Genomic DNA, 20,013 nt, shown 5'->3' on the forward strand with positions numbered 1-20,013 from the left:
ATGTAGTAAGGGAGTGGCTGGCCTGAACAATATGGGGGGACAGATATGAGATGAGGAGAGCTTCAGGGCCTTGTCCAATGTAAAGGGGGGTACAATTCCAATTAACCTGTATAGGCCTTAAACCAGTTATTACCAATATCTAATCTATCACACAGAGACAGTAATTATAGCAGGTATAAAGAGTTCAAAAAACTACCATATTTACAAAAAAGGGATGCAGTGCCATCACAGCCTTTCTATTTTCCATTTGGTCGAAATAAATAAAGGTTCTCTGGCGCCATCTACTGAAGAGGTGCATCCACTACAAAGGTTACACTTCCGTTTTTCGAAGGACGTGTACACAAATGGATGATGCTGAGGAGCCCGACGCAGCATCCACTTGACCCTCTGTGTTGAATTGTTTGTGTAATTGCGTTGCCTTTTAAGTACATTTCCCAGCAAAAGCAACCGTGCGGCTGTAACAATGTCGATGTCAACATTTCAAAAGGTTACGCTCGTGTCTTGTCTCGTGCTCTGCGTTGCTCTTCTGCTTCCGAAAATGCTGCTAGGCGGAGGGAAGAAGGGTGCCCAGACCGAGGGTAAGGTTTACGCTCTACATTTAAAAAAATATATCTTTATTATTCTAGCTAACTATTATAGATTCGCACGTAGGCTTACCTTTCCTTGCAATTAACACATTTTCTTTTTACTTCACATCGTCGTATATTTCTGGTTATCTTTGAATAATACCAGCTACATCCCTACAGAGGGCGCTGTCATCAGCGGGGAGGAGTGGTGGGTCAGCTGTTTGTTCACTCACAACAGCCTGACTTTATGTGAAAAAGTTCAAATCTGAGTCCCGCACCCGTGACACGCAAATATAGAAATTGAGCTACAGGCTACTGTCAAAGACGGGGGATTTTTTTAACTGGGTGCTGGATTTTCCGACATTTTGGTAGGCACTTTGTTAGTCAACTTGTCTATAAATTAGGTAGAAGAGAAGCTGCATGTAGGCTGTCATTATGTTGCCCTAAATGACTAAAGAAACCCTTGCTCACCAGAATAATGTAATAAATCGATAGAATGAATGCTTCAATCAAGTTGACATTGGTAGTGTCCTCTGCCATCTTTCACGGAGCAAAGACGTTTAGGGACCGGGGAGAAAATGCAATAACTCGGGAAAAGTTTTTCTGTGAAAAATGTCCAAATTACATCAGTTTGACCAGTTGTAAGGAAATATAAACCTTTGGTTGAAATACTATCAGCTTTTATGATGCTGATAAAGATAGATACCATCTGTAGAGGTGCTAACTGAGCATTCACATTCTCTCAAGATGCTGAAATAAAGAAAACATATTTCTCCACTCCTGTTCCCAGGTAAACATTTTGTCTACATTTGGTGTACTATTTTACTGCAAGAAATGCTTAATTCTGCAGGAGTTAATATAAAAGCTTTGTGAGAGGTTATAGGTTTACAGTCAGTGTCCAGATTTCAATTTCCATTTAACCCATCTGAACAGTAGGCTTCCCTTGACGTGTCATTGGCCTATTTGAAGTCCCCATCTTGTGACTGTCGAATTTGTGTAGCGCCTCACAATCATCACACATAACAAAGCCGACACTGCTGTCGTACTCTTCTTCCACTTCACAAAATCTTTCCCAAACATTAGCCTACTTTTCTGGCCCTCCCTTCTCTTTATTTTCAACTCTCCATTTTGCAGCTTTTCTCTTATTGAATTAAACTCCGACATGGTTATTTTTGCCTCCGTGGGTTGATGTTAACTTTTTCTGCCTGTTCCCAAAAGCATTAGGCGATTGGCGTGTCGGCTATTTGACTCATGTACAGCTCAACCCTAAAGTTTAGGCTTATGCACTGATGCCAGATAGCATAAAATAACCTCAATGTAGCCTATAGATATAAATTGCACAAGAATAATACATATGGATTTATTAAGGTATTGTCTCTTTATTCAACCCTTCCGCCTTTCATCCAACACAATATTTAATTACCTTAAAGCCATCCACCCTGCATTAGCAAGGCTACCACAGCAGGGCTACCTTATCACAACAGCGTAAGTCCAAATCACTGTCGCAACAAAGTTGTTATTCCAGTGTAGCCAGTGTGTTAATTCCAGTATATCACAGTATCGGGTTCATCTACCTCATTTGCTTTGCAGGTTCAGGACGGTTTCCTCCCATGGTGCACCGGCAGATGGCTCCGGACAGTCAGGGCCAGAGGGCTGCTGGGTCCACCAGGGCACACAACACCGAGGCTATCGCCAGGGCTAAGGGGGGTGGGGGCACAGGGGTAGGGACCGGGGGCAAGTCCAACCTGGCAGGGCAGATCATCCCCATCTACGGCTTTGCGATCCTTCTTTATATCCTCTACATCCTGTTTAAGGTGCGATGTTCTGGGGTTGACATAGGATACATACACACACAGACAATAGGGATGAGCATTTTAAAGAATGTGTGTGTTCCAGTAATCTCATGAAAATGATTTAGAGTACAGGCATGTTAGCATTTTAAATGTGCAACGGGGCTGAAGGCATAAAGTTTGCATGCGAAAATGTATCGAATACAAACCTTGAATCAAGTAGTCTGGCCCAGCCCTAACATGCGTACACATGCACATACTAGGAAGACACACATGGAAACAGTCCATTGTATCCTATTCTCACGAAAAGGTCCAAATCTAATGCCCATTTATAATCTGCGTGTTGTATCCTTAAATCCTTTTGTTGAAGAATGTTTTTTCTCTTCTCAAAAGATAACCTCAAAGGGGAAGTGCGCTGTACCGACTGAACCCAGATTTCCCTCAGTGAGAGCAGAGAACCGGAAGAGAAAGATCAGTGAGTTACAAACTGTAATCTCACGATTCTTAAATCATTCCTCTTTAAGAATCAGTTAGATTGATAATTCTATACAAAGAAACAGCATCAGTCATTTAAATAGTTTCTCTCGAAAACATACAGTCGTGGCCAAAAGTTTTGAGAATGACACAAATATTAATTTTCACAGTCTGCTGCCTCAGTTTGTATGATGGCAATTTGCATATACTCCAGAATGTTATGAAGAGTGATGAGATGAATTGCAATTAATTGCAAAGTCCCTCTTTGCCATGCAAATGAACTGAATCCCCCAAAAACATTTCCATTGCATTTCAGCCCTGCCACAAAAGGACCAGCTGACATCATGTCAGTGATTCTCTCGTTAACACAGGTGTGAGTGTTGACGAGGACAAGGCTGGAGATCACTGTCATGCTGATTGAGTTCGAATAACAGACTGGAAGCTTCAAAAGGAGGGTGGCTTCACAGGCAAGGATATTGCTCCCAGTAAGATTGCACCTAAATCAACCATTTATTGGATCATCAAGAACTTCAAGGAGAGTGGTTCAATTGTTGTGAAGAAGGCTTCAGGGCGCCCAAGAAAGTCCAGCAAGCGCCAGGACCGTCTCCTAAAGTTGATTCAGCTGCGGGATCGGGGCACCACCAGTACAGAGCTTGCTCAGTAATGGCAGCAGGCAGATGTGAGTGCATCTGCACGCACAGTGAGGCGAAGACTTTTGGAGGATGGCCTGGTGTCAAGAAGGGCTGCAAAGAAGCCACTTTTCTCCAGGAAAAACATCAGGGACAGACTGATATTCTACAAAAGGTAAATGGATTGGACTGCTGAGGACTGGGGTAAAGTCATTTTCTCTGATGAATCCCCTTTCCGATTGTTTGGGGCATCCGGAAAAAAGCTTGTCCGGAGAAGACAAGGTGAGCGCTACCATCAGTCCTGTGTCATGCCAACAGTAAAGCATCCTGAGACTATTCATGTGTGGGGTTGCTTCTCAGCCAAGGGAGTGGGCTCACTCACAATTTTGCCTAAGAACACAGCCATGAATAAAGAATGGTACCAACACATCCTCCGAGAGCAACTTCTCCCAACCATCCAGGAACAGTTTGGTGACGAACAATGCCTTTTCCAGCATGATGGAGCACCTTGCCATAAGGCAAAAGTGATAACTAAGTGGCTCGGGGAACAAAACATTGATATTTTGGGTCCATGGCCAGGAAACTCCCCAGACCTTAATCCCATTGAGAACTTGTGGTCAATCCTCAAGAGGCAGGTGGACAAACAAAAACCCACAAATTCTGACAAACTACAAGCATTGGTTATGCAAGAATGGGCTGCCATCAGTCAGGATGTGGCCCAGAAGTTAATTGACAGCATGATAGGGCGGATTGCAGAGGTCTTGAAAAAGAAGGGTCAACACTGCAAATATTGACTCTTTGCATCAACTTCATGTAATTGTCAATAAAAGCCTTTGACACTTATGAAATGCTTGTAATTATACTTCAATATTCCATAGTAACATCTGACAAAAAATATCTAAAGACACTGAAGCAGCAAACTTTGTGGAAATAAATATTTGTGTCATTCTGAAAACTTTTGGCCTCGACTGTACAATCAAATAGTTTAGCTTCACTTCAGACAATGCCATCCTGAAAAGTATTAACCGACCCTTCTCTCGCTCTCCTCTCTAGCGGACTTTGAGCTGACTCAGCTGCAGGATAAGCTGAGGGAGACAGAGATGGTGATGGAGAGGATTGTGTCCAAAGCCAGTTACAGTCCTGAAAGGTTTGTTGTTTACCTGGCCAAAGTCTTGCTCCTCGAACATCTCTCATTTATTCTCGTTTCAGTCTCTCTTTGCATACCAAAACACATATATTCAACATGTAACTTAAAAAAATTATGGGTCTCTTTCCTTTCACCATTTTTGCCGGCCAAAATATTGGATAAAAAAAAATGATCAGGAATAAAATGTTATTGAATACAATCTGAATTGAACAATGTATTTACATTGCTATTAATGTGTGTACTTAACTGTTATTGCATGTCCCATTGATTGAATTAGCATACCTGTAATACATTCTAATGGGTAGACCCTACGCCATGGGTCCCCAAAATTGGTCCACGACCCCATTTTCATAACCACATTTAATTATTTTATTTTAATTAACAGCTAATATTTACTTTTATTTGGGGCTATGGCAGTCAATTGAAAAACAATTTAACAGTATTTCTGATTGTCTTCTCAACTCACAAACACATACGTTTAATGTGGGGCTATGACAGTCAATTGCAAATGAGTCTGACAATGTCTCTTATCTCACCACCACTAATGAGATGGGTGTGCTTGATGCATGTCGCGGCAGAGCTTCTCAAAGTCAGGAGGCGTGGTCGACAGTGCGCACCTCATCTCTGCTGTCACTTCCAACATGGATCGATATTTGGTTTTAATGCAGACAAGAGCACTGAACGCACCTTCACACAGATATGAGCTGGCGAACAGTAGTATAAGTTTTAATGCTCAGAGGGAGAGGGCAGGGTATTCCCTTTGAGTCAAAAACCAAAACTCCTCCGTAGTGACCTGTGAATGCATTGTCTACAGCATTCGGTCACATGACAGCTCGATCAGCTGTTCGATTTCATTTACCTGCATGTCAACTGAGCCACGATCACAGTCAAACGGATTAGGAAGTAGGTCCCAAAGTGCTCTTCCCAGCATTGGTGAGCAGTCATCACTCGTGTGGGACACTTACTGATGCTGTTTTTTGTTGTTGTTAGAAACATGGCACCTCCGATGGAAGGGGGCATGGTTGGCTTTTGAAAGACTCTCTCCAATAAGAATTATTTCCTCTGAATCCACCGATTTGGTCACTCATCTGTAGAATGTTTTTGTATTCTCTGCATGCTTGCGTTCAGTTTCCCAAATATGTCTGTTACATATAGGCAAGGAGACATGTTCTTTTCATTACGCAGAAAGTCAACAAAGTCCATTTTCTTTTTTTTACATCTATTGTGAATGACAATAGTTTGTCTCTCTTGGCAAACTCCAAGTGGGCTGTCATGTGGATTTTACTGAGGAGTGGCTCCGTCTGGCCATTCTACCATAAAGGCCTGATTGGTGGAGGGCTGCAGAGATGGTTGTCCTTCGGGAAGGTTCTCCCATCTCCACAGAGGAACTCTGGAGCTCTGTCAGAGTGACCATCAGGTTCTTGGTCACCTCCATGACCAAGGCACTTCTTCTCCGATTGCTCACTTTGGCCGGGTGGCCAGCTCTAGGAAGAGTCTTGGTGGTTCCAAACTTCTTACATTTAAGAATGATGGAGGCCACTGTGTTCTTGGGGACTTTCAATGGTGCAGAATTTTTTTGGTACCCTTCCCCAGATCTGTGCCTCGACACAATCCTGTCTCGGGCTTCTACGGACAATTCCTTCAACCTCATGGCTTGGTTTTTGCTCTGACATGCACTATCAACTGTTGGACCTTGTATAGACAGGTATGTGCCTTTCCAAATCATGTCCAATCAATTGAATTTACCACAGGTGGACTCCAATCAAGTTGTAGAAACATAAAGGATGATCAATAGAAACGGGATGCACCTGAGCTCAATTTCTAGTCTCATAGCAAATGGTCTGAATACTTATGTAAATAAGGGATCTGTTTTGTTTTTAATGAATTAGCAACATTTTCTAAAAACATGTTTTCACTTTGTCATTATGGGGTAATGTGTGTAGATTGATGAGGAAAAACAATTAATTCATTTTAGAATAAGGCTTTAACGTAAAAAATGTGGGAAAAGTCAAAGGGTCTGAATACTTTCCGAATGCACTGTATCTGACAAAGGTATTGATGCGAGTTTCTGTGCCTCTGCCTCACCCTACATTGTTTTCACCTTATCAATTGCAGCCGGTAATATCAAAGTCTCTGCAATTGTGTGTGGTTTCATATCGTAACGGGCCTAGCCATTCACTGTGTGAATGATTCAAGTGCAACGGTCAAGTGCGGCCTTTTCCCATGATCTAAGGGCGCGCTCTGGTTGAATTTGATCTTTTAGATTAGAATCATTTTTATTTGGATGTATTTTTTAAGGTTAACCACATTACAATGATTTTGAGATACAAAGACAATATTATAAGGTGTGTGTGTGTGTGTGTGTATATATATATATATATATATATATATATATATATATATATATATATATATATATATATATCAACAACAACAAAAATGTGTGAATCTTTTTTTTTCCTCTGAATTTTGGAAATTCTCCCATGACCCCATTTTCATGTCAGGCGCGACCCCTAGTTTGGGAATCGCTGCCTTAAGCATACTTACCTATGCTTCTGCTGCTCTCTCTGCAGGGTGACAGGGGTGAGTGCCGACCAGGAGGAGAGACTGCTTCTCCAGCTGAGAGAGATCACGCGGGTGATGCAGGAGGGCCGCCTGGTGGAGGGGGTCGCCCCCGCAGAGATGGAGGCACAACACTGGGAAGGTAGACTGGGATTGAACCTCTTTCTAAGCCTTTTTCTGTACCACCCCACACCACTGTGGGCATTCTTCTAAACAACATGTAATTTGTGCTTCTTTAATGGAAGTCAAACTTTGGCTCTTTTATGACATCATTCAAGACTTGTCTGAATACGTTATTCACATTCAACAATACGGAGATATACAAGATTTTGGTGTAACATACAGTAAGTAGGGTTTAGTGCCTCTCAGGGCTGTATGGAAACGTAATGATATACTGTTTATGTATTCATGGTTGAATTAGGTTTCCCAGAGGATCCCCATCCATGCTGGGAAGAGCCCTTCTGTGGCTATGACCATACCCAGGAGACCAGCACCGAAGAGCAGCCAGAGAGGACCGACGAGTGTGGGGCTTACCAGGAGGAGGGTGGGGCTTACCAGAAGGAGGGTGGGGACTACCAGGAGGCAGGTAGGGCTGACCAGGATAAGGGTGGGTCTGACCAGGAAGAGGGTGTGGCAAACGAGGAGGAGAGTGGGGTTGACCAGGAAGAGGGCAGGGCTGACCAGAAAGACGTTGGGCTTAACCAGGAAGAGAGCGTAGTTGACCAGGAGGTGGTTGGGGTTGACCAGGAAGAGGGCAGGGCTGACCAGAAAGACGTTGGGCTTAACCAGGAAGAGAGCGTAGTTGACCAGGAGGTGGTTGGGGTTGACCAGGAAGAGGGCAGGGCTGACCAGAAAAACGTTGGGCTTAACCAGGAAGAGAGCGTAGTTGACCAGGAGGTGGTTGGGGTTGACCAGGAAGAGGGCAGGGCTGACCAGAAAGACGTTGGGCTTAACCAGGAAGAGAGCGTAGTTGACCAGGAGGTGGTTGGGGTTGACCAGGAAGAGGGCAGGGCTGACCAGAAAGACGTTGGGCTTAACCAGGAAGAGAGCGTAGTTGACCAGGAGGTGGTTGGGGTTGACCAGGAAGAGGGCAGGGCTGACCAGAAAAACGTTGGGCTTAACCAGGAAGAGAGCGTAGTTGACCAGGAGGTGGTTGGGGTTGACCAGGAAGAGGGCAGGGTTGACCAGAAAGACGTTGGGCTTAACCAGGAAGAGAGCGTAGTTGACCAGGGGGTGGTTAGCGTTGACCAGGAAGAGGGCAGGGCTGACCAGAAAGACGTTGGGCTTAACCAGGAAGAGAGCGTAGTTGACCAGGGGGTGGTTAGGGTTGACCAAGAAGAGGGCAGGGCTGACCAGGAGGAGGGTGCAGCTGAGGATGATGTAGCTGAGGCAGGGGCTGATTTGAATACTGATGAGGAGGGAGGTGCTGATTTGGCCACTGGGAATGAGGAATGTGGGGCTAAGTGTGATGTGGGTGGGACTGAGGTGGAGAAAGAAGGAATGGACAGGGAGGAGGGTGGGGCCAATGACAAGCTGGGTCTGGTTGATGAAGACAGGGGTGGTGCAGAGGAGGGGCAAGGGAAAGAGCTTGAGTTTACACTGAAGATGCCCACCATGTTGGAGCGAGAGGAAAAGGACAGTGTTAACCTGTCAACGGAGATGCCAACTAGCCGTTCTCGCGTTAGAAGGAAAAGGAACAAGAAGCAGAAGAAATGACCAAAAGGAAACAGAGTTGATTGACTTCCCCTAAATTCCTTCCTATAATTAGGAAAGTAGAGTGCGCCCCACAAACTTGAGTCTGGCTATGCCCGTCTAGCAACATTTCTTCCTAGCCTCCAATGCTTCCAAACAGGATGGGCCATAGCATGAAGGTTAGCAGTAGCCAGTCTATAAACACAGGATCAAAAAGCTCCACCCGAGAAAGATGGTATCCCTTCCTCTCTTGCTAAGTGACAGTCTGAAGCAGAAGTCATACCCACAGTATTGTACCAATGCCTTGTTGATGTCCACTACCGCATAATAGCTTTGGCACAATGCGCATTACAGTGAACTGAATGATTTGGAAGGCAATGTGCTCCTACTGTCTTGATTCACATCTGGGCTTGAGAGGATGCTTTTTGTCCTCTTAGTGCAATAAACCATAATTAGAATACATGGGAATGACCTTATTTCATGGGTATAAGTTATTGAAAAAGCATTCACTTTTATACACTATTTATTTATTCACTACTGATTACTATATACCTGTATGTCAGCGTTACAAAAAAAGTAACTACTGTGGAATCACACAAATAAAATATTCTGGTTTGACAACAACCTTGTCTCAAGTATGTGACAAACAAAAACAACAATGGCAGCTATTTGAGAAAAAAGGTGTATTACTTACAGAAAGTAACATTCTACCAATAGAAAAGCAACATCCAATTTTATTAGCGGAAAGCGTACAATTAACTTATTTTCATTGAGTAGCACATTGTTACTGCACAGAATTGACCCATGGCAGTTCAGCGAGGGGTGCTGAGCTGGATTTGGTTTCTGGCCACCACAGTGTGCAAAAGTGTGTCATCATTCTGCATCCTCAGTCTCAGATATCCATTGGCTCATCCGGTTTGTCTGCTGCAGGCTCATCTGCAGCCTCGATAACCTAGGACACACAGGGCGGGACACATCACATCTTGATTGGCTACCGTTCAGATAAAAATGGAAAACAAAAAATAAAAATAAAGTACTAATGTCAAACTACCAGGAAGTCTGAAAAGATACTGAGTGGGAGGGAAGCTCACCTTGACTTTAGGTTCTTTGAAAAACGCCTATGTCAAGCAACATGGACGCAGTGTTGCAGTGAGATTATCTCAAGCAAATTTGCTGATACACAAATCGACATCGAAATTGCATGTAACATCCATTCCTATCATACACCCCATAATGGTTTCACTACCGATTTGTTTATATCCAACTGTTTGGTTATTGTAACAGTATCAATAGACAAAATGTTGGCTGTATATTTTAGCTAGCAAATTCAAATGGAATTGGCAGCACTGTTTATCAAGCTAGCTAGTTCATCTTGGACAGTTTCAGGTTGAGGTCTGGGTACTTTTCATTACATACTCACCTCACCTCACTCCCCTCACCTCTGACCACAAGTCAGAAACCACTATGATGACACCAAATACGTTTGATGGATTGCGGGAAAAGAGTAGGAATAGGCTTTTGTAGGACAGTCCGAGCTACTGTATATGTCTTCCAATGGTATGACTGCTGTCAGCATCCAAAGATTGTCGAACTTCAACAGTTGGAGGTAAGGACGACATCAGTGATGTAGCCTACGGGCAATACGGATATCACTAAGGCCTATTACAGGCTACATAGCGCATTGATGTGAATCACACTGCTGCCCTCAGCTATTTGCGCCTTACGGATTGTGGTTGTTGTGAATGGCTGTTCACAAATGTATATATATGCTACAGTTGTCTGTCCACCACGCATGTAAACTAGCTTGCTCTACACTCTTAGAAAAAAAGGTTCCAAAAGAGTTCTTCGGCTGTCCCCATAGGATAACCCTTTTGGGTTCCAGGTAGGACCTTCTGTGGAAACGGTTCTATATGGAACCGAAAAGGGTTCTTCAAAGGGTTTTCCTATGGGGACAGCCAAAGAACCCTAAGAGTGTATCCGCACTGACTGGTGAAGTAATTTAATGAGCTAAATGTAAAAAATGGTTGATTCCACAGGTAAAAAAGAACAGAAAGGAACGATATAAACCAGTACTTGTTTGGGGTTCGAACCAGATCAGAACATTATTTTGCTGATCGGAATAGTGGAGCGAAACTAAAAAAAAGTAGTGGTTCTTTTTCAATTGGAAAATAAATGTCAGTTGCAACACATTAGAAAGTAACCAGCCCAGTCTGAGGTCCTGAGCACTCTGGAGCAATTTTTATCAAGGGTCTCTGTACTTTGCTCTGTTCATCTTTGCCTCGATCCTGACTAGTCTTCCAGGTATTTTGGTTTTCTATAAATGTGAAAAATGTTGAAAAACCTGTTTTCGCTTTGTCATTATGGGGTACTGTGTGTAGATTTGAGGAAATTATTTTATTTAATCCATTTTAGAATAATACTGTAACGTAACAAAATGTGGAAAAAAGTCAAGGGGTCTGAACACTTTCCGAATGCACTATATCTTGAAACGTATCGAATCGTCTTGAAAGGCAAAGATCCACACCCCTACTATCTAGATATGTAAACCACGCCTCTCTGAATGCAACTTCTGCAATGTTGGTTACAAGGTACTTATTTAAATTAGGTAAAAGAATAAGACGTTAACATTGGTGTATTAAAATTAGGCTTCTTTTTTTCTTCTTCGTCTCTCAAAAACCCCTTAATAATCCCACTGCCTCCAAGTGTTTATGGGGGAAAGGACCAATAACTTTATGATCAGCTTTACTTGAGGACCAAAACATTGACCGTGGCGCCATACAGGTTGCAAAATAGTTGGGAAGAGATTGGATGTGCCGATTCCTTAGCACGTGGTTTATGAGCTTATATGCAAAACAACGCTTGATTCAAAACCTATTTTTTCAATTTAAATAAAAAAATTGCCATAAACAGAATGTTATGTATACTGAACTAAATTATAAAAACACATGTAAAGCGTTGGTCCCATATTTCATGAGCTGAAATAAAAGATCCCAGAAATGTTCCATACGCACAAAAAGCTTGTTTCTCTGAAATTGTGCAGACATGTTTACATTCCTGTTAGTGAGCATTTCTCCTTTGCCAAGATAATCCATCTACATGACAGGTGTGGCATATCAAGAAGCTGATTTAACAGCATGATCATTACACTGTGCTGGGGACAATAAAAGGCCACTAAAATGTGCCGTTTTTTCACAAAACACGATGCCACAGATGTCTCAAGTTTTGAAGGAGCGTGCAATTGGCATGCTGACTGCAGGAATGTTCACCAGAGCTGTTGCCAGAGACTTCAATGTTCATTTAAACCTCCTCTGTCCTTTTAGAGAATTTGGCAGTACGTCCAACCGGCCATCTCAATTGGTTTGGGAGGCCAGATCATCTGATGCAGCACTCCATCACTCTCCTTCTTGGTCAAATAGCCCTTACACAGCCTGGAAGTGTGTTGGGTCATTGTTGTGTTGAAAAACAAATGACAAATGATGGCATATCGCTGCAGAATGCTGTGGTAGCCATGTTGGTTAAGTGTGCCTTGAATTCTAAATAAAATCACTGACAGTGTCACCAGCAAAGCACCCCCACACAATCACACCTCCTCCTCAATGCTTCACGGTAGGAACCACACATGCAGAGATTCTTTCTCCTACTCTGCTTCTCACAAAGACACTGCGGTTTGAATTTGGACACCTCAGACCAAAGGACAGATTTCTACTGGTGTAATGTCCATTGCTCATGTTTCTTGGCCCTAGCAAGTCTCTTGTTATTGGTCTCCTTTAGTAATCAAATCAAAACGTTTGTCACATGCGCCGAATACAACAGGTGTAGATTGTAAAATGACAGTGAAAATAACAGTAGCGAGGCTATATACAGATGGTACCGGTACAGAGTCAATGTGCCAGGGCACTGGTTAGTCAGGCTAATATGTACATCTAGGTATAGTTAAAGTGACTATGCATAGATGATAAACAGAGAGTAGCAGCAGCGTAAAAGAGGGGGTTGGCGGGTGGGATGGTGGCGGGAAAAATGCAAATAGTCCAGGTAACCAATGTGCGGGGGCACCGGTTAGTCGGGATAATTGAGGTAATATGTACATGAATGTATAGTTAAAGTGACTATGCATAGATGATAAACAGAGATTAGCAGCAGTGCAAAAGTGGGGTTGGCGGTAGTGGTTTCTTTGCAGCAATTTGACCATGAAGGCCTGATTCACGCAGTCTCTTCTGAATAGTTGATGCATTTATTCGGGCTGCAATTTCTGAGGCTGGTAACTTTAATAAACTTTTCCTCTGCTCCAGAGGTTTCTCTGGGTCTTCCTTTCCTGTGGCGGTCCTCATGCGAGCCAGTTTAATAATAGCGCTTGATGGTTTTTGTGACTGCACTTCAAATAACTTTAAAAGTTATTGAAATTTTCCGGATTGACTGACCTTCATGTCTTAAAGTAATGATGGACTGTCGTTTCTCTTTGCTTATTTGAGATGTTCTTACCATAATATGGACTTGGTCTTTTACCAAATAGGGCTATCTTCTGTATACCAATCCTACCTTGTCACAACAACTGATTGGCTCAAACGTATTAAGAAGGAAAAAAATTCCACAAATTAACAAGGCACACCTGTTAATTGAAATGCATTCCATGTGACCACCTCATGATGCTGGTTGAGAGAATGCCAAGAGTGTGCAAAGCTGTCATCAAGGCAAAAGGTGGCTACTTTGAAGAATCTCAAATATACCACTTTTCTACATGATTCCATATGTGTTATTTCATAGTTTTGATCTCTTCACTATTATTCGACAATATAGAAAATAGTAAAAAATTAAGAAAACCCTTGACTGACTAGGTGACCAGTAATGTATATCAAATTACTTTATTCTTGCTATGTAACTACTGTAATAAAAAAAATTAAAAAGCCAAATAAATACACTTTATGGTCAAACTTTAGAGGCAGGTATTTTTCCTACTTTGATCTGAATTGCTTGCTCTCTGGGGTTTTAGGCTCGGTTTGATCTAATCTGCTGATCTAAAAAGTGCTTGATAAATACATCTGATTGATCTGGTTTCATCCAAATGTCATCCAATTTCATGAAAAACATGATTTTGACTGTTTGGGACCATCAAGTGAAATTTGTGATGTCATGTTTGTTAACCATTCTATAATATTATTATAATCTCATCTACAAATATCTTTGATATTTAGAATATTTGTAGCCTGGATACCAAATTAATTGTTCTGTTTCAGTGTGGATCCAGGCTAGCATTAATCCAACCACTTTCCACAGTAACTCCAAGTCGACTCTTACCTTTCTCTGTGGCCTCTCCTCCAGACCCTCAAGGAAAGGACCCACGTCATCATCGTCGTAGATGGTGAACTCCATGTCTTTCCCCACAATGCCGATTGAGACATTCTGAAAGGCAAGGAGAGCTACTCAGTAAAGCCCAGGGTTGTGTTCATTAGGCACCAAACAGAGAGAGACTCCATTTTATTTTCATGTTGCAAAATGTTTTAAAACATTTCTGTTGGGTGACCTAATGAACACAGCCCTGTACTGTGGGGAACATGAGGGCTATGACAGGTTGGTTGAGCCATATAAGCTTACCTTAGTGGTGAGGTCCTGTTCAGCTGGGAGTGTTTCTCTGAGCCCAAGCAGACCATGCCTGACCAGCTCATTCAGATTACCTGAGTATAGTCAATGCAATGGACAAAATAATAAATGCACAGAGCAGGTGCTGAGTTGTGTACAGTTGAAGTCAGAAGTTTACATACACCTTAGCCAAATACATTTAAACTCAGTTTTACACAATTCCTGACATTTAATCTTAGTAAACGTTCCCTGTTTTAGGTCAGTTAGGATCCCCACTTTATTTTAAGAATGTGAAATGTCAGAATAATAGTAGAGAGAATGATTTATTTCAGATTTTATTTCTTTCATCACATTCCCAGTGGGTAATGAAGTTTACATTCACTCAATTAGTATTTGGTAGCATTGCTTTTAAATTGTTTAACTTGGGTCAAACGTTTAAGGTAGCCTTCCCACAATTTTGGCCCATTTCTCCTGACAGAGCTGGTGTAACTGAGTCAGGTTTGTAGGCCTCCTTGCTCGCACACACTTTTTCAGTTCTGCCCACAAATTTTCTGTAGGATTGAGGTCAGGGCTTTGTGATGGCCACTCCAATACCTTGACTTTGTTGTTCTTAAGCCATTTTGCAACAACTTTGGAAGTATGCTTGGGGTCATTGTCCATTTGAAGACCCATTTGCGACCAAGCTTTAACTTCCTCACTGATGTCTTAAGATGTTGCTTCAATATATCCACATAATTTTCCTGCCTCATGATGAATCTATTTTATGAAGTGCACCAGTCCCTCCTGCAGCAAAGCACCCCCACAACATGATGCTGCCACCCCCGTGCTTCACGGTTGGGATGGTGTTCTTCGGCTTGCAAGCCTCCCCCCTTTTCCTCCAAACATAACGATGGTCATTATGGCCAAACAGCTCTATTTTTGTTTCATCAAACCAGAGGACATTTCTCAAAAACTACAATCTTTGTCCCCATGTGCAGTTGCAAACTGTAGTCTGGCTTTTTTATGCAGGTTTTGGAGCAGTGGCTTCTTCCTTGCTGAGCGGCCTTTCAGGTTATGTCGATATTGCGCTCGTTTTACTGTGGATATAGATACTTTTGTACCTGTTTCCTCCAGCATCTTTACAAGGTCCTTTGCTGTTGTTCTGGGATTGATTTGCACTTTTCGCACCGAAGTATGTTCATCTCTAGGAGACAGAACGCATCTCCTTCCTGAGCGGTATGACGGCTACGTGGTCCCATGGTGTTTATACTTGTGTACTATTGTTTGTATAGATGAACGTGGTACCTTCAGGGGTTTGGAAATTGCTCCCAAGGATGAGCCAGACTTGTGGAGGTCTACAATTATTTTCTGAGGTCTTGGCTGTTCTTTTGATTTTCCCATGATGTCAAGCAGAGGCACTGAGTTTGAAAGTAGACCTTGAAATACATCCACAGGTACACCTCCAATTGACTCAAATGATGTCAATTAGCCTATCAGAAGCCTCTAAAGTCATGACATCATTTTCTGGAATTTTCCAAGCTGTTTAAAGGCACAGTCAACTTAGTGTATGTAAACTTTTGACCCACTGGAATTGTGATACAGTGAAATAATCTGTCTGTAAACAATTGTTGGAAAAATGACTTGTGTCATGCACAAAGTAGATGTCCTAACTGACTTGCCAAAACTATAGTTTTAACAAGAAATTTGTGGAGTGGTTGAAAAAGGTGTTTTAATGACTCCAACATAAGTGTATGTAAACTTCCGACTTCAACTGTAGGTGTGTGTGAGTGAGATATGCTACAGCGAACAAGCCTCAAACAGTATCTACTTTATAGTATGTGTAGTAGACATATGTGTGCCCTCAGGTATGCATTCATGTTAGTAATTGTGAAAACCACAAATACAGTGTGTGTGTGCATGCTCTCACAGTCCAGGAAGGTCTCCATGTGTCTCTCTAGGTATGTGCGGGCAGACTGGGAGCGAGCTCCAATGGACATGGCTTTGCAGTCAAAGTAGTTTGCAGAGGGGCAGGTCTGGAAGATGTGAGGCCCCATGTCCTACAAGAAGATACCAAATGACTTTGTTGCTTCACATTACTAATATACAGAGTTTTACGCACCTTGATCAGCATACATAGTTTCCCTTAAAAGATGACAAAGAGAACTTACATCGTAGCCAGCGATAAGCAGTCCCACACCATAGGGTCTTCTTCCATACCTCTGTGTGGGAATTTGAGTTTCTGAGGGACTGGTCAAGGGTTACCTTGTCAACTGTCTAGAGAGCACAGCGCGCCATTTCCCAAACCTCACCGCTTAAATCACGAAAGTGTCATTTTTGACATTGATATCCAATAAAAATGTATGCCATGTGTCAAACTTTCAAACGTATTGTTTGGGGTCCCCTAGGACTGTCCTAAACTCAGCAAAATGTTAATGCAAGGCAAACTGGGAGCGGGCTTCTAGGGATCAATAATTGAAAGCATGACTGAAAGGATACTGCTTCCGATGAGAGTGACGAGGCGCGATGCTGGGAGAGGCCTGTCAAACACAAACCTGGAGTCCAGGCATTCCTGCCTCATGAAGTTACTGTTGAAGAAGATAGAAGGGGAAAGAAGGGGAAAGAAGTGGTTAACCCTAACTGTTCCTGTAAGTCGCTCTGGATAAGAGCGTCTGCTAAATGACTCAAAATGTAAAAAACGTTTTTTTTAAATGGTACCAGAGGAGCCTGGCATCTGCAGTCAGCCCGGCAATAGAGATGCCAATGTGTTCATCAACGTGGAGGATCTTCTTCTGGTGAGCAGCCAGCTCTGACTGGGCTCGCTGTGGAGAAACAAACACCAGTCTCACTCAACAGTCCATTGACAGTCACTGCGAGTGGCTCACGCCACGCGTCCAATGCGGCAGGTAAAAGACATACCGTTTTCCTGATACCCCAGTGTAGCTCTTATGTAACTCTTGAAAAAACAAAACTGTCAGTGTAGAATAGAACTGGGATATTAATGGGGAATACCTTGAGAGCAACCAGGACTGCATGGGTTCTGGACTTAAGCCCCACTGTAGCCGAACCTTGTTTCACCGCCTCCATGGCGTATTCGATCTGGTGAATGCGCCCCTGAAACACAAGTGCATTGATAACTTTAACTTATTTGGGAGACACTGCAGGGAACCTCATTCCCTAAACATTTAGATTCATTTTAATGTTCACACTCTAGTGAGTACGTGAGGAAGTTGCAAGCAATAACGACCAAAAAAAAGGCTAAAAAAAGGCCCTTACCTGAGGACTCCATACTGTGACATCGTTGTCATACTGGTTACGGAACTACAGAGAGAGAGAGAGAGAGAAAAGGAAGTAGTGTCAATATTTTCAATGTACATTTGTCTAGAAATACACACGAAATGTTTTACTTACGTAGTTCTCTTGCATTGCAATGAGTTATCGACCAAAAAACTGTTGTGGACTGCACCTCAACACAGAATGTGCTTGCCACCCTAGACTCTTCCAGACAAAGGTATTGCATTGCTATAAATAAATTATAGAGCCAGCTAGAAAGCAACCTTGTGGCTTTGTTTACGCCTCCTATCATGGGGGTGCATCTGAACCAGAATCTGCCCTTACAGGAAACGGTATGGTGAATCTCCTTTAAGCCCAGGAAGCAGCCATTGACCTGCTTTTCAAGCGTAATAATCTCAAAATACGTTTATTACTCACCAAATGAAGTTTCAATTAGCAACTATCGTCATTTACTGCTATCACGGCTGGTATGTATTTCTAAAAAAGGTCTAAATAAAACGTTTTATGTAATGGAAAAAAAGGCCTCTGCGGCACCTCCAACGTATTGAGCTGTTGTAGACTTACAACCTGTGCATGCAGTCAGGTTAGGGCTCTCCGGGTTCCTTGGGAACCCGAATAGGATTTTTTTCTTCAGTTGCTTGCAATGGTGGAAAAGGTATCCAATTGTTCTACTTAAGTAAAAGTAAAGATACCTTCATAGAAAATTACTCAAGTAAAAGTCACCCAGTAAAATACTACTTGAGTAAAAGTCTAAAAGTATTTGGTTTTAAATATACTTAAGTATCAAAAGTAAAAGTATAAATCATTTCACATTCATTATATTAAGCAAACCAGACGGACCGATTTTCTTGTTTTTTTTAAATTTACGGATAGCCAGGGACAACACTCAGACATCATTTACAAATTAAGCATTTGGGTTTAGTGAGTCTGACAGATATGAGGCAGTAGGGATGACCAGGTATGTTCTCTTGATGTGTGTGAATTGGACCTTTTCCTGTCATGCTAAGCATTCGAAATGTATAGAGTACTTTTGGGTGTCAGGGAAAATGTATGGAGTAAAAACTACATTATTTTCTTTAGGAATATATCGTAAGTGGAGTAAGCTGTCAAAAATATAAATTGTTAAGTAAAGTACACATACCCCCAAAAACTACTTAAGTAATACTTGAAAGTATTTTTACAGCAGTTTTCTTTTTAAAAACTCCATATTTGTTGAGTAACGAACGTATTTTAACGTTATTAAATATGAAAAGCTGGTGAATGGCAAGTTGAATAGCTGCTTCCTGGGTTTAAAGGAGATTCGCCATACCGTTTCCTGTAAAGCCAGATTCTGGTTCATGGATGCACCCATAGAATTAGAATAGGACCTCTATGGGTGCACCTCTCATGACGTCGAACATGTTTGAAGTTTCAGAGGTACAATAGGCATGATAGCTTTGTTCAAGCAACAAAGTAGCTGGTCATAAACAGTTGGAAGAAAGCATCTAGTTAGCTAGAAGTTTTCAATTTGCATCCATAGGTAAGGTTGACTGCAAAGAACACCGGCATTCGGTAAAAGTTGGGTAACGAAAGTGAAACACTCAACATTTACTAGGCTAGCTAGCTAATACAGCTATGTAGCTAGCCAGCCATCTAAATTAGCTACCGTTAGCTAGCTATGTTAGCTCCTAGCTAGCTACATAAACTAGGTTGGATACTTTATTTAATCTATTGTTACAGCTAGTTAGTTTGCCAATAAGGCAGTAGCTAGCTAACTCGTGCAAAATCATAAACTTCCATAGACGCTACTATAGTAGCTATGTTTTATGCTTACTCACAGTGCACTCGTTTCGTAACGTTAGTGTTAATAGACTAGCTAACGTTAACTATTTTTACGAGTGGTAGCTAGAATCCTTATCAAACACCTTTGTCATTCAATGTATGCAATCTGTATTATATAAGCAAATATTCAAGCTTCAAACAAAACGCATGCTTTATACACTCTTACCATCTCTGCTGCTGAATTGTGACTTGGTTTGATTTATTTTCCTAAATATGTGACGTAAGGAAAAGCTGTAGATCTCAGAAGTCTATCCAGTCGATGAAAATTCGAAATGTCATCAAAGATTGGAAACTCTACTCATTTTGACTTGACCAAAGACGGCTATCTATGTCAAATGTACTTTTTAATGCCATGATTCCTGTCAATTCTGAAAGTAAATTTAGATTTTTGATGAATGTAATAAAAAAAATCCATTCAAGTTTATTTCACATTCATGGTCCTCAGAGGTTGCAATAACTAGAATAAAATACTTTCAGTAATGCAAGCA

At 41.9% G+C, this 20,013-nt stretch overlaps 2 protein-coding genes across 3 annotated transcripts; one reads left to right on the plus strand and one right to left on the minus strand.

Annotated features, from left to right (window-relative positions):
• The first annotated feature begins 302 nt into the window (after nt 1-302).
• LOC115197062 (resistance to inhibitors of cholinesterase protein 3) lies at nt 303-9,328 on the plus strand. Of its 2 annotated transcripts, XM_029758233.1 has the most exons (7): nt 303-578; nt 2,157-2,380; nt 2,750-2,831; nt 4,513-4,606; nt 7,180-7,310; nt 7,590-8,404; nt 8,489-9,328. In XM_029758233.1, exons 1-7 carry the CDS (start codon nt 464-466, stop codon nt 8,882-8,884), a joined length of 1,857 nt encoding a protein of 618 aa, XP_029614093.1. In that variant the 5' UTR covers nt 303-463; the 3' UTR covers nt 8,885-9,328. The 2 variants fall into 2 exon arrangements, with proteins under 2 accessions (XP_029614093.1, XP_029614092.1); XM_029758232.1 differs by having other exon boundaries at nt 7,590-9,328.
• A 200-nt stretch (nt 9,329-9,528) lies between these two features.
• Nucleotides 9,529-19,787, minus strand: LOC115197072 (proteasome subunit alpha type-1). Its single transcript, XM_029758253.1, has 10 exons — nt 19,692-19,787; nt 17,687-17,731; nt 17,423-17,524; nt 17,129-17,232; nt 16,910-16,998; nt 16,582-16,652; nt 16,341-16,470; nt 14,450-14,529; nt 14,153-14,257; nt 9,529-9,812 (listed from the first exon to the last, which is right to left on the minus strand). Exons 1-10 carry the CDS (start codon nt 19,692-19,694, stop codon nt 9,753-9,755), a joined length of 789 nt encoding a protein of 262 aa, XP_029614113.1. The 5' UTR covers nt 19,695-19,787; the 3' UTR covers nt 9,529-9,752.
• Between the last annotated feature and the right edge of the window lie 226 nt (nt 19,788-20,013).

This window comes from Salmo trutta, chromosome 7 (assembly GCF_901001165.1).
Source record: "Salmo trutta chromosome 7, fSalTru1.1, whole genome shotgun sequence".
Taxonomy (NCBI): Eukaryota; Metazoa; Chordata; class Actinopteri; order Salmoniformes; family Salmonidae; genus Salmo; species Salmo trutta.

Excerpts from the sequence above, each read along its gene's own strand:
- LOC115197062 (XM_029758232.1), top strand. The coding sequence starts at position 464 with ATGTCGATGTCAACATTTCAAAAGGTTACGCTCGTGTCTTGTCTCGTG. Across the intron at positions 2,381-2,749 it reads TCCTCTACATCCTGTTTAAG|ATAACCTCAAAGGGGAAGTG; the intron begins GTGCGATGTTCT and ends TCTTCTCAAAAG. Across the intron at positions 2,832-4,512 it reads GAACCGGAAGAGAAAGATCA|CGGACTTTGAGCTGACTCAG; the intron begins GTGAGTTACAAA and ends TCTCCTCTCTAG.
- LOC115197072 (XM_029758253.1), bottom strand. Across the intron at positions 17,525-17,686 it reads TCACAGTATGGAGTCCTCAG|GGGCGCATTCACCAGATCGA; the intron begins GTAAGGGCCTTT and ends CTTGTGTTTCAG. Across the intron at positions 16,653-16,909 it reads CGTCACTCTCATCGGAAGCA|AAACTCAAATTCCCACACAG; the intron begins GTATCCTTTCAG and ends CCAGTCCCTCAG.